A 14,577-nucleotide genomic window follows, 5' to 3' on the forward strand; every position below is an offset into this window, starting at 1 on the left:
TGGATAAATGGAGAAGATGGTATACATATGACGGTTTATGAAGAGATGTGACCAGAGTGCATGAAACAATGGATAAGAAGTATGGTGGGTGAGTGGGAGAAATGGTATCTGGGTGGGTGGATGGAAAGGGATAGATGGTTGGATTAGTGGACGATCGGAAACATGGGTGTAAGTGGGTGGATAATGGAAGAATAAAGCATGTGGATGTGCAAGCCCTGGAAGAATGTGAGGAAAAGATGTGCAGATAGGTAGGATGGTGGATGGGAATGTATTCCGGAGGGCGCCTGGGTGTGTTGAGTGTGGAAATATAAAGGCGCCATCGTGGTAGCGGAGGATGAGCGAGAGGGTCAGTGGAGCTGGCCATGGCTAGCTTTCCCTGAGCAGGAACAGAAATCCTCCGGAGCCACGGAAACTTCACTTCCCGCTGAGTGGGAAGAAGAATCAGTTCTCCCTAGCTCTCCGCACTCCCCACCCCGGCTGGAAAACACCATTACCCAGGGCAGGACTTTCCCGCTGTCCCGGCTCCTCTCCCAGGATACCCAGGTGCCTGGGAAACGCAATCATTCCCCATTCTACTCAAGATAAATTTAGCGGGAAAGGAGAGGCCAGAGACTGAATCAGCCGGGCGAGGTTTCAGGACTCAGTCACCCTCCTTTATAAGGCCGCCCTCCGGAGGGCGGGTGCGCAGAGGAAGCGGGGCGCCCTGGGGCGCACAGCCAGGGGGTCCGCCAGGTGTGTGCTTCCACGCAGGCGCACTCGGGATATCACCCCCCCCCAACACACACTCTTCACAACTTCCCAGGAGAGCGCCAGGGACGCAGGGGCAGCGCCCAAGAGGTTGGTGCGTCTTTAAACCGCTGCTGGCTGCTTAGTCACAGCCCCTCGCTTGGGTGTGTCCTTCCCTCGCTCCCTCCCTCTTAGGTCACTCTTTCAACCCTCGAATAAAAACTGCCGTCAACTTCCGAGGCGGCCTCATTGTCCAGCGGCCCCCAGCCTGGGACAGGTCCACGTCCTCTAGTGTCCCCGCGCCTCGGGACCCTCCAGCTCCACTCGCTTGCACTCTGGGTTCACCGACACCATGGACAAGTTCTGGTGGTGCGCGGCTTGGGGAATCTGCTTCTGCCTCATGCAGCTGAGCCTGGCTCAGATCGGTGAGTGCCCGCCGCAGTCGGGGGAGCGCGAGTGGGAGTCGGGGGTGCCTAGGACTCCTTAGGAGACCCGTGGTCTGAGCGACCCCAGGGGGAAAGGGGCATCGCAGTCAGGTGGACTTGGATGGGGCTCCGGAGAAAGCCAGGCTGGAATTTGCGCTAAGCGGTTGGAAAGCTTGTTGGTGAGAAGCACCGTTCTGTTAAAAGAAAGAGAGAAGAAAAGTTTGCTGGGCAGGCTGCCCGCGTGCAGTTCTGGGTGAGGTCGCTGGAGCTGGAGCACATGGCAGAAAGTAACTGTACTGGGGTTGAGCGCAACAGCCGGTGCCTGGGTTAACCAGCTACTGTGCCCAAGGGCTGGGTGGCCAGCGGGGCAGAGGCTGAGGCGTGACAGGGCTGGCGCTGGGGCACCGACAGGGGCTTTTGGCAAGGTGGCCACAGAATTGCAAGTGCGATAATCCTTGGCAACGAGTTTTCACAAAGGCGTCCTGGCAAGTGGCAAGGGTGGCTCCCCACGGAGGAGCCTGGTTTCCAAAGCTCTTTCAGTCTGCTCCAGTCGGTGACCACCTCGAGGCTTGTGGGAACTTGATCCATCTCTGCGGAGAGGTTCTGAGTTCTTGTGGTTCCAGCCTGGGGCGAGGAGGACCCATCGATGAGACCTCCTGGTCTGCCAATCAGTCTGGGAAAAGCCACACAGTAATGGGGCTCCTATTCCCTGGGCAGCCCGGGGAGTGGGAGGGAAACCTGGATACCATGGAAGTATCAGGAAAGAGGCTCCCATGTGTCCCATCCCAACCGTCCTGGCTGCTTTTGGTGGCTGTGGAGGAGAGGAGCCCTATGTGAGGTATTCCAGTGTGGCTCAACTCCAGGCCATCTTCTTCTTTGTATATGACCAGCTAATTACACGGCTGATTTGCTTGGCTGATTTGCTTATCGCTAGCAAAATTAATTTTTCTTTTAAGAAGTGCCAGCCGGGTCATTAAGACAGCTCAGGCTATGGTTAATTCTACTCAGCAGTATTTATTAAACTCAGTTCTGGAGAGATAACAAGAAAAGCAAAAGACACAGTCTATCCTGGGTACCTTAGACTGAGGCGGGGTGGGAACTAGAATGTTGATTCCTAATGCAGAAGCAGTACAAATAATAGCAGCAAAAGCAGTATGAGCTGCCTTGACTGCACACTTTGTTGATGCTGTTGTTGGCGGTTCTATGTTAAATCTTTGTGTGTGATCTTATTTTACACCCAAGTGAGAAGTGTTCTGTTAATAACCTTGTTTACAGGAGATAAACTGAGGCTCAGAAAGGTTAAGTAACTATTTGGCATTCACACTGCAGGAGTAGTACAGGATATGAATTCAGGTTCAGTGAGTTCCAAACCCTTCGGTCTAAACATGTTAGAATATTTGTAACGGGTGAAGTCAGAAAGGATTTCAGGAAAAAGGGGTGGACCAGAGGCCACAATGGAAACTGAGAAGAGGATATGGAGGCCAAGGAGACCCTGCTCTTGGCCTCCTGGGAAGTTTGTTTTGTGTTCCCCACCACTAATGCCTCCTGTCTCCTTTTTCCCTTGAAAGGACCTCAGTACTGGGTGTTGTCCTGACCCTCGGGGTTATCCTAGAGACACCAACCTGCCTCCTCCCTCCTTCCTTTCTCTGAAGGAAGCACAGGGAAAGAACAATGACTGTCTGACCTTGACTTTCGTGTGCTTGTAAATGTTTTGGAAGGAGCTGAGACTTGAGCAGGAGACAAGACTTAACAGAGGGCTTGGGGGTGGGTGGGCAGCCCAGGAGGAGGAGAAGAGGGAGGAAAGGCATTGTGTTTGTGTGTTCTGGAAGACAAAGAGGAAACTTTGGAAAGGGGCATGTCTTGGGGTGGAGCAGGGAGGGGAAGGAAGAGAGTAATCTTTGTATCAGAAATCCAAAAGTTAAGAAAATGGCCAAAGGGAGTTGAGCCTTGTTAGATCCAAATGCTCAGGAGCTGGAGGACAGGCAGCTTGAATGAGCAACTGGGGAAGTCATCAAGAGGAGGGGGCGTGATGGGTGTCACTTTAGGTAAAAGGGTAGCAGGGATGAGATCTCCGTTTTTCTTGGTGGCAAGAGGTCATTTCTAAGAATTTTATCTCTGATGTTGAAAGAGAGGTGAGTCCGAGAGCCCTCAGGCTTGTGGGTGGCAAGCACCTTTCTGATGCCACTAAGGATTAGAGATGCCGCCCTTGCTGGGAGTTGGAGCTTTGGCTGTTTTCCCATGAGAAGAAACAGAAGAAGCCAAGCTCCATGCTGCTGAGGTTAGCATCCATGAGTTCAGTTATTCCTTTGATATGCATTGGGCATCTGTTTCTTGCAAAATACAGTGACAAGTATATGGGTTGGAAAGCTGGCATCTGGTGGGGAAAAGGCTCCATTTTCTTTCAAAATACCCCACACTGGACTGAATGAAATTCTTAGTTTATGACAGACCCTTTACCATTCATTCAAGAAATATTTTCTGATTCACTGCTATAGACTCAAAGACAGCGACTCCAAGGAGCATTTAGAAAAACCCCTCATGTCTTTCCCAAGAAAAAGCAAACCACAAAAGAGAGGGACTGGTGACTTCCCCTTCCGGAGGCATGTGAGGGTGTTACAACAGGACACTTTTCACACATGCTGTCTCGGAAAAACCCTTGTAATCCAGGACTTTAGGAGCCTCACTCCACCCTCTGTGGGTTCAAGGAGGCAACATTTGTTACTGCACAAATAAGTTTAACCAATGATCATAGCTGTGCTTACTATAAAGCGAAGTGGACACTTGAGAAATAGTCTGTCTTCTCCCAGGGCTCTTAGGCCTCCTGAAACACCGCGGGCTGGTTAGAAGCACCCCAGTGTTAAAAACCAACCATTCTGCTGTTGTACCGGATGGCTTTGTATAAAGCAGGGTCCCCAGTCTCTAGGAAATGCCATCTGCTAGGATTGAAACTACGGGGTTACTGTAGATTCTCTTGCATGAGCCTCATAATAGCTCTATATGTCAGTATTTCCTTAATTTGATTTTCTTAGTTAAAAAAAAAAATCAAGGCTCACTTGGCAATGATGTGGCTTGTGCCAGGCTGCGGTGATGGAGTCGGGATTCCCCATGGACTCCCCCACCCCCACCTGTGTTATAGCTATTTTCCTACCCCGTGTGACTCCCATGCTTGTCTTCCATTCTTTGGAGGACTTTGGCAATTGCTGTGGTTCTCTTTCCTTGCCTGCACCCTGTGGCTAGCATAGCCTGGCATGAGGCTTCTCTCTCCATCCTCTGGCAGGCTGAGGACTCTTGGCTATTTTGCCTTGCCATGCCCTGTCCTGACCTATCTCTTTCCAGGCTTGGCCTCAGCTGTCAGAGATGCCAACCTAGTTATTTGGCGCTAAAATAAGTCAATTCCCTTATCAAAGTCCAGCTGCCCTTCTAGACATGCTCTCATTTGCAGGCTTGGAGAAAAGGGAGAGGCTGCTCTCTGTCTAACAGACAAGTCAGGGCAATGCTCTCTGCCTGAAAATTGAGAAAGAGGCCTGCACACTCTCTCATGCTGGCCCTGCAGGCTTTTCAATGCGGTGACCCACCCAGCCCCTTTGCCACATACTCATTAGCCAGTTCTATGTGGCCCCGATGAGGGAAAGTCTCGAGGTCCTCGACAGCAGGCTGCCATGGTTCTCCGCAAAAGCCACGTGACCACCCAAGTGAGATTTCAAATCAGCCCATGATGTAAGATGCTTCCGGCCTAAGGTCCCCTGGTGGAGAAGAGATGGTGAGCTGGGCCTCCCTGGTAGTCCATTCTGGGCCTAAGGGCAGGATGTGTTTCCCCAGCATCTCTGTTTTGGCTCGACTCCCCCCAGAGGCCAAAGGAAGTGTTTCTTGTGAAAGAATGAGCTGAAACAGGTGGCAGATGCTCGACATGGTTTTCATGGGGGATCTTTTCTATCTCAGAGAGAAATTCTGGGGATTTGCTGATGACTCAACTTCCTGTGTGTCTCTGCTTGAAAGAGAAGATCACAGATACTCTTTGGGGAAGAGCTGGTACCTTCCACCTGAAAATCAAACTCCACTTTTCATTCATTTTGCAAGTGAAATTGTTCTTAAAAATCATACTCCCAGCCAGGTGTGGGGCACAAGCCTGTAATCTCAGTGCTCAGAGAGGCCTAGGCAAGAGGATCGAAAGTTTAAGCCAAGCCCAAGCAACTCAGTAGGATCTTTCCTCAATATTAAAAGTAATAATAATACTCAAAAGAGGGCTAATGGTGTAGCTCACTGCAGAGGTTCTGGGATTCATCTCCAGTATGAAAAAAAGGCGTACTTTCTCTAAACTAATCAACAGACCAACAAATGGGAAGTCAGTCTCATTTGCCAGAGAAATGGAAGGAATAGTTTTCTTCTCTGTCTTCGGCAGCCCTTGATGTCTGGGAGTGTGTTTGTGATGGATGCATTGTTCTGGGCAGGGCTGGCCGGCTGCCCAAGCTGAGCCATGTATTTGTGGCTTGGGTGGCTGTTTGCTGTGACTGGGGATGCCTGTCTAAGAAAAGGGCTACTAGACATTTGGACTGAGAAGGGAGAGAGCCAGGCAGGATGATGACACCAACCCTAAATTTAATCACTCCCCAGCAGTGGCCAGCTCACAAGTCCAATTATTTGGGAGCTGCTGATTAGAGATTGGAATCCTTGGATGAGAGACCCTCACCCCCCCCCCCCCTGTTTCTGGAGAGAGGTGGTAGCTGGGAGAAAAGCAGAAGGGTCTCACAGAAGATTCTGGCTGTCATCAGTGGGTCTCTTTGGGTAATCAGTCAGCTGTTATTCAAATTGATGCTACTATAGGTCTTGATGGGGAGGAAACCCCGGAAAAGCCTGGTGCTCCATAGGAACCCATGTTGCTTCCTTTGCTAGAGCTTCCAAGTAGAAGTGGCCCACAATGGGCAGCTCCTGGCTTTCCTGAGGCACCTGCCCAGTGAGACTCAGATAGAGTCAAACACACACTGAGAGGATGGGTGTCACGGGGAGACAAAACTCATGGAGCTGGATCTCCCTGAGTTTGGGGTACACTGGCTGCCTGGGTGTTCTTCTCAGGCAAGAGTCCCTCTTAAGTGCAAGTGTGGGCAGACAGATTGAAGGTGGGTGGAGATGTCCTGAGTCATCCAGGAGGTGATTTGCACAGTGCAAATCCTGAAACCCTTCCTTGGGTCTTCAGCTTTTGAGAGTAAAGGTTGGTTACAAAACTCCCAAGTTGGGAGAGAGATTGTCAAGTAATTTTAAGCTTTTACTGTGGTGTCATTGCAAGTTTCCTTGGCGGATAGCTGAACATTAACCCCCTCCCCAAGTTCTTGTACTTTTTGTTCTGCTTTTTTGTGGCTCATTAACATTTCTGGGTTACCATCACTACTGTTATTAATAACAGCAAATACAGACGGTTGATTATATGCCGGCACCCCAGAATGATGTTTCCTGAGTGTAACTTTTTGAATCCATACAACAACTCCATAAAGATATTTCTGTTATTACCCTTTCTTTACATATGAGGAAGATAAGGCATAGAATCACCAAGGAGGCGATTTGCACAACTTACAAAATTTAAGTAACGACCAAAAGTTAAGGATTCAAGTGATCTGGTAACACAGTTAAGTGTATTTAGTAACTAATTTTCAGTGTTTCCCTTGGGCTATTAAGATGTCAGGGCACTCCAGAAACCTGGATGGTTATACCAGATAGTAACCTGATTGTTTTCAAGAACCCCCTATGTGGGAATCTTGTGTATGTAGTTATAACATCCATAGAGCTGGTTCTGCCCTCCTTTTTAAAACATATTGTCAGAGGAATATACTGAAATTGCAAAAATGAAGGAGAAAGAAATTGTAATGGAAATTTCTTCCATTCATACTCTGAGTGGTTCATTCATTCCAATCCCTAAATAGAAGTTCTGCTCTTTGTGATGGAAGTTGAGAGGAAGTAGGATTCAAAGGGATGGTAAATTGAGTTGTTTGTTATCATCTGAGTATTTCTCACCTACATGAAAGGTGAAGGTTGCCAATTAGTATTTCTCTATTATCTAGCACTGTGATTGTGATTGGACAAACCTGGGAAATGAACCAACTCAGTACCAGCAAAATATTTGTGTTGGATTTAATGGTCCTTGGTTCCAGAGACTTTGGCCTAGTAGTTAGAATTCAGAGGAAATAAGGGAAACTAACTCTGAGGGAGGAGCCATCTGGACGCAGGATATATAAATTAGGACACAAAGAATTCAGCTCCAGCTAGAAAGTTCTTGTTGCCTTTGGTATGTCTAACTGACCAACAAGTTACCCAGGGAGGAAAGAGGCAAAATGTCTTGGGGACATCTGCCTCAGTCTGTAGGAGGAGGTGCAGGTTTTTAGTCGGTGTTGGGGACTTGCCGAGGAGATTCTCTATCTGTTTAAGTGCATCTCTTCTCACTTATGCAGGCCTGATGCACTGTCTAGAAAGAACCACACAGCAGCTGTGGGACTGATTAGCATCTTTTTCTACTTCCTCTTTCTAAGGTATCAGCGTAATGACAGCAAAGCTTCTTCACAAGTGTTCACTACTATATAAATTAAGAGACCAGGGACAGATGTACAATGCTGTGTGTCTAGTACCTGCCTTTGGCCTACCAGATCATTTCTGCCCACAGCTCTGACCCTAATCTTTGTAAATTCTGAAAGCATTAAACCAGTATCTACCATATGGAAGTCACAACCATTGCTAATGCTGAAGGTGGCCCATCTGAGAGGCAGAGTTCAACAGAGCTGAGCACTGTAATGCAGCGTAGAGACTGGTTGATGTCAGCCCTGAAGCCACCATGAGTGGCAAGGTCCATACTTGCAAGGAAAAAGCAGGGCCTCTGGTAACCTACACAGATGCACAGAGAAGAGTTTGGAGAAGAAGTCTCCAGCCTAGAGGTTTGCCTTTGCATTAGATCCTCTGTGGTGGAGCTAGTTGCTTTCATAATACCAGCCTTAGAGATATTATGAAAAACGTTTCCCTTTCAACTCTGCTAAGTGACTTTTTCCTCCATTGCTCACTAGTTGTTTCTATTGATAACTCACAAAAATTCCACAGGTTTGTCTCTATTTAAAAAGAAACTCAAGGGATACCACTTAGCTGTGTAATGGCTCTAAAAGTCCTTAAGGTAAAGCTCTTGGGCTGCTGTGTGCATTTTTGTGTCCACTGTAATTCCCAGCTGTCATCACAGGCCCAAGTTGCTATGGTTTAGGCCTCATACGTTCAGCAGTTGGGGTCTTGTTGGAGGTGAGTCACTTGGGACGTGATTCGGAAAGGTCTGTCTCTATTCTCTGATCCCTGGCTGCCATGAGCAGCTTCCTCTATAGCAGCCCTTCCCACCATGCTGTTTCTGTATTTAAAACTGCCAAGCATGGACTGAAACTTCTGTAATTTTGAGACAAAATAATTCTTTCCTCCTTTAAGTGGTGGGTGTCTGGTATTATATTTCCAGGATGTGAACATGACTGTGATATATGTGCTCAGTCACTATTTAGATGGTTGACTGAATGAATACAATTTCTCGACTTGATTGGCAAAGCAAGACTCCAGCATTTACCATTTGGGATTTTTACAGGTTCTGTCTAATCGTTTTTGAGCCCTTTTCCCCTTTATCTGGTTTACAGAAAAAATAGTCTTTTTTTCTAGTGCCCTTTGCAGTGCATCTGAAGTGTGTTTGAAATTTCCTTTCTCAGCAGTGTTTGCAGTTTGAGTAGAACCTTCCTGAAGTTTGATGCATCCGGCAAGGTGAGGTAGTTTAGAACACATTAGGTTTTGTCTCATAGATCTTGATTTCCTTTTGGTCTAGGTGCTTGTATGCCTTAGTCCTTAGCTTCAAATCCATCCTCATGTATAAAGGATACTGAACCTCAAAATCATGTTCTCTATAATAATAAAGAAAAGACGTTGGCTTTTGCCCAGTATTCTCAAAGGGGAAAAAAAGAGCAGTATATTCTTTCTTGCAGATCCATACTGAAGATCTCCTCAATAAAACAGGATGCTCAGGGTAGTGGGAATAAGGAGGCTGGACTTGACAGCAAAATAGCACAGAATGTGTAAAGCCTGTGAAACAAACAAACTTCTGGCTGATTCTCTTCTCTGCCGTTCATGAGCAGCATGAAATCAGGCAGTCACACTTGGTGTCTAGGATAATACATAGCAAATCGTTTCTAAGCTACGTGTAACACACACAGAAACTCTACTAAGAATCAGCATGATTATATTATATTTCAATTTGTCTCTAGTACTAATTCATTACGAGATGCTGAGCAAACGCCTTTACCCCTGGCTGCCTTCTTTTGTCCTTGTATGAAATGAGAATGCTGCATTTGAATTGTTCTCTAAATTCTTTTCCAGGCCTTGTGTTCTGTAGATTCACCACTCTTTGGACCTCTAATACCTAAGATTCATAAAACTTTATGGAAAGAATAATAGTACAATAACACAGTGCCTGGTTTGTATTAAATGTCAGAAGTGAATTATTAATCTATGCCAGAAACAAGCACATGGACCCGGTTAACACTGTAAAGTTGGGCCAGAGTGACCCTCGAGATGAATTGCTTTGCCCATATTCTTTCACCACCTGGGGAGTGGGCAGACAGAGAGGCTGGGGATCAGAAAAGGTAGCAACACCTTCCAACCACACAACTAAAACCATTGCAGGCCAGCTCTGGGATTATTTGCAGGATTTGAATGTAGTACCCTTTACTTTAAATTGTATTTCAAAGAAACATTGCTTCAAGTAGCCAGAAAAGCTAACCTCTGAAGAGGAGACCTTTATTCTCAAAGTTTTATAAGCACCTTGAATTTCCTCCAGAATCTCCTGCAGCATGTTGGTGCAAAATGAAGTACTTAGAGGATGTGTTTTAGTGTCCTATGGAAAACAATGTGGGGGTAAAGAATAAAAATAAATACATAGATAAATACACACACACACACACACACACACACGAAGTTCTATCCAGACCCTGAGCAAGGCAGGCCTGTGAGATGGTGAACTGCAGCTTCTGAGAGCCTTCTAGCTTTCTTCTAAGCCCCATCCACCTGAGCAAAACTCAGGAGCTGCTAGAGGGTGGTAGGGAAGGAAATCATAAAGACTGCTTAGAGTTTGTCAAAGTGGGTCAGAAGTTAAATCCCCTATCTGATCCAGGCATTCTATTAGTCACTGAAAGTCTTTAGTCAGATCAAAGATCGTTCTGATAGTTCCCACTTCATACCTATGTGGAACCTCCTGACCAGCAGTTGAAATGGAATCCCATATGCCTTAGGACGTCTTGTCATATCCAATGCCTTCAATTATTGTTGACTGTGATTCAGTTATCTGTATCTCCAGCCAATTATGCAGACACAAGTATTCTAGGACAAGTGAGAACCTACACACAACCAGCAGAGGTTTTGTAGTTTTCCCTCTTACTCACAGGATGGGGGCAGGCTGTTTCTTTGTTGGCTGCTTCTTTTTCACAAGTTATAAAATGGAGATGAATTGACCAATTCAGTCCATTAAAATGTATTGTGTGCTTGGTAGTGCGGAAAGAAGAAAGGTAGAAGAGCTATTGTTTTCAGAGATCTTCAGTTTAGTAGAAGAAAATTAAACAGATAAAAAAATGACCTAAGAGAATACGCAACTGAGTACTGGGAGATCAGAAAAAGAAACAGACATCTCCGTGAGATGCAATTATATGGGAAGACTTACAGGAATTTGAGGATTGGTCTATTAAGGAAGATTCTATGAAATGAGGAAAAACCTCAGAGAAAAGCAAAACATGATACAAAAATTTAAAGAGGGAGAAGTGATTATGGCTTGAGTGTCCAAAAGTTCGGAGAGGTTCCAAGTGATCAAATGATTATGGTGTATTCTACAAGATCCAGTTCTTCTGCCCCAAAGACTCAGAAGTTCTAATGACTCTCTGTCACACAATGCCAACGTTCAGACACAGGCCAGCCCCAATCCTTGTCAAGATAGAACATGGAGAATCTTACCTGGCTTGGAGAGTGGCAACTTTGATGAATCCCAAACAAATGCCACAGCAACAACAGCAAATAGGTTTCTTCTCATGTGATACTTCCCATTGATGACTGGAGGCTGCCTAAAGTACTATACTAAGAAGCCAAACATTGACTCTTCTACAGAGAGTACTGTGATCTGTTAGTAATGCCTGCCTTGGGCAAGATATGGAGGATTTGATTCCTACATATCACTGGCTATCACCATAGGATAGCAGCATCCTTCTCTAGTTTATGTTTTGATAATTGTGTGTAGAATCTTCTGTGAGTGTAGCCATTCTTTAACCTAGCCAACTAAACATCCTGTAGGCTTCCCTTCCTTTCAGAACAGTGAGAGGTATCTTATCCAGAGCATGGGTTCAGTCACTTGTTCATATTCTTATGATTCACTACTATTTTGTTTTCCCATCACCCCAAGTTAGATGCTCAGAGGCAGAGATCTCCTCTGTTTGAACAAGGGCCAGACTCGCTGGCAAAAGGCCCCTTCTCTACATTGCCTTCTCCATCTGCAAACTGAGAAGATAAAAATGATGCCTCACCATGGAGTGATAGGACAAGCTAATGTGAAGCAAGTCTTTAAAGATGAAAGGGTTGTCTATATATGCTAATTACAACTTTTATCAGCCCTGGAGCCTCTGCATTCTCAGCTGCCACTGGAAGCTCTTCTGTGCCTTCAGAATGCAAAACGAGCAGCATTCCACAGAAAGCGCCACTGGGTTCTGCCCTGAGCATGGAAATCAAGAAAGCTGGATTCTGATCTCAGGCTGGCCAGCCCACATCGGGACACTCAAGTTTCCCACTACTCATCCCCAAGAGAAAAAGTAAGCTCAAAACCTGCACAGGTAAGATAAGATAGAACTAAGGTATAAACAAAAGGCTCCATCAAGAGTCTACTAGAAATAACCCATGGGTAAGATTAGGACACTGCTCTAATTCCCACCCTGTGAAAGCCTAATTGTGTGACCTTGGGCTATTGGCTTTATCTGTCTTGTGTTTCAATATACTGTATGAACCACCTGAGGATAATAATCCCTCTGCCTCTCCTAGACCTCTCCACCTTGGCCTGCTGGTGTGAAAGTGTTTTGTGTTGTTAGGCAGAAGCACGTGATGTGAAATTACAAGGTTCTATTATTACGTGAAGTAACTCTCACCTTATCTGTGTCTCCTGTTGCTGGTTGACCCCAATCCTTGAAACTGTATTCTTTGGAATGCTTACCAATCTTCTGCTTACAGCTGCCATCCCCTCCTTATCTAGGAGGTTCCAATATTGGCTCAGGCTTCTTGGTTGTGCCATTTCCTGAGGCATGCAAATAACATTCAGGCTGGCAGCGGACTGGGGTGCTCTGCCAGTGGGGGTCTCAATGCTCTTGCTGAGGTAACTCAATGAAAGTGCTAAGGGCAGGGGAGGTCATCTGATAGTTTGTTAAAGCTGATGGGTTGGCAAAGAACGTGTAGGCTGAACTGGGCCCATATAACTGTACCTGGGAAGAAGTTCAGAAACAGAAGAAGGGTCCTAAAAGGGAAGTTAATCATGGTCCAGTGAGCAAAAGCCAAAACATGTCAAGATGGAAAGAGTGTTAGGAGTTATATAGCCTGTTTGTTTTGTTAGGTAGACAATGGAAGGAAGTCTTGAGAACTTGTAAGTGACTTGTCCGAGCTCACACAAATAGTGGCAAAACCTTGGTCTCCTGACTTCTAGGCCAGGTATCCTTTTTTTTTGTCTTTTTCATTTTTATCGGTACCAGGGATTGAACTCATGACTGCCTGCTTGCAAGGCAGGTGCTTATGCTGCTGAGCTAAATCCCCAGCCCCACCAGTATCCTTTCAATTTTACCCTTTGACAGAATACAGAAGAAGGCTTAGAACACAAAAAGAAAAGACAAGAGGAGCTGTGTTTTAGTGGCATTGTGGGAAATGCAGTTAATGATTACACTCTTCTGAAGCTCTTCTTGCATTGGGCGTGTTTCTGTGTGCATCATCTTTAATATTTGCTGTTATTTTGATTTTTTTCCAATTAATGAAACCAGAAGGCTCAGAGCATCCTGGGCTGGGCTTTGCCCAGCCTTCCTGAGCATTTACATGAGATAAGTCAACAGCCAGTGGTTTTCAAATGATTAACTGTTCACGCAACATATCTGAATGAACATCATGTGTATTCCATATTGTGAGGCACTGGAACGCAACCTTAAGCCACAGAGACAACATGTCTTTTCTCACAGAACTTATCTCTCTAGGGAGATGGACATAAATAACTAGGCAGCCCTTATTTAATTACACTTGTGATTAAGTGTTATGAAGAAAAAGCAGAAGATCTTGTGAAGGCATCTAACAGGGAGATCTCATCTGACCTAAGACCCATGACATCCATAGGATTAGTACCATTAACTATGTCTGCAGTGTTCCCAACTGTTCTTAAAGATCCCACTGGTTGGGGTCTTAGAACACCACTGGCTCTCAAAGGAAGGAATGGTCTGGATAAACCAACTGCCCTTCTGGTTGCCTCATACTTGGATCCTCTGTGTTTGAGAACAAGACAAAGCCGTGAAAGCTACTGGATTATCATGTCTTCCTTGCAGTAGACAGTGGTGGGAGGGAACTCCTGAGAACTTCCAAGCTGACTCAGGATTTTCAAAGCATATATTGGAGCAGAGGAACCCAAATTCTGGAGAAATAGCATAGAAATTATTTTAAGCTTTGGGGAAAAACTCATGCTTTACTTAGATATCTTGAATGTTAAGCTTTGTTTTATGGTTAAAACTTAGACATTTTGATGGAAATTTCTTAATCTCATGACTAAAGTTTAGACCCAGAGTTTGACTGGCAAATATGCAAGGGATAGTTTTTTTTGATGACTTCCAGTGGTCATTCAGCTGCAATAGTCAGTCCAGAAGAAGGAATGGTCAAGATCTCTAGGTATGGATATCCAGTCTTTTGGCTACAAGGACCTGACTACTTTATCTCCCCTGTTGCTAGTGATTTCTTGGAGATGATGAAATTAATGCAGTAATACAGATGTGATAAGGAAACTAAAAAATACTATTGAAGATACTTTCAAATGTAAGCGCAGGTAATAATAAAAATATTTGACAGAAGAATATGAGTAAGAGCTAATCTAAGTATTGGATTGTTAGTAACTGTCTGGTAAGTGAGAATAAATTCAAAGATATCCCCAACTTTGTCATCCACTGTTACTCAGATGTGCTTTCTTGAGTGGGAGAGATAAGAATGGCGTTCGAGCTGTCTTGACTGAATGTCAGTTACTATTTATTTATCTATGAATCACATCATGAGATTTTCACCCATCACGAGTAACTCTGTATACCCATATCAGTGCATACCAGCTGAATATCTCTGCAAATCACAGAATGATCACTTATCTCCCACAACAAGAAATCTGGGGAAACTCAAT

General features: G+C 45.4%; 1 protein-coding gene across 13 annotated transcripts in view; it reads left to right on the forward strand.

The window, feature by feature from the left end:
• The first annotated feature begins 790 nt into the window (after nucleotides 1-790).
• Cd44 (CD44 molecule (IN blood group)) overlaps nucleotides 791-14,577 on the forward strand; it is an 83,332-nt gene continuing 69,545 nt past the window's right edge. For 2 of the 13 annotated variants that reach the window (XM_013145948.3, XM_013145949.3), the window contains exon 1: nucleotides 800-1,151. In XM_013145948.3, the coding sequence (XP_013001402.1) occupies nucleotides 1,079-1,151 (73 nt within the window). In that variant the 5' untranslated portion in view covers nucleotides 800-1,078. Of the gene's footprint in view, nucleotides 1,152-14,577 lie in introns of all 13 variants that reach the window. The other 11 variants (XM_063227768.1, XM_063227769.1, XM_063227772.1 and 8 more) reach the window with 10 other exon arrangements.

Source organism: Cavia porcellus, unplaced genomic scaffold (assembly GCF_034190915.1).
Source record: "Cavia porcellus strain 051 isolate PalLab524CR breed Dunkin Hartley unplaced genomic scaffold, mCavPor4.1 scaffold_17, whole genome shotgun sequence".
NCBI lineage: Eukaryota > Metazoa > Chordata > Mammalia > Rodentia > Caviidae > Cavia > Cavia porcellus.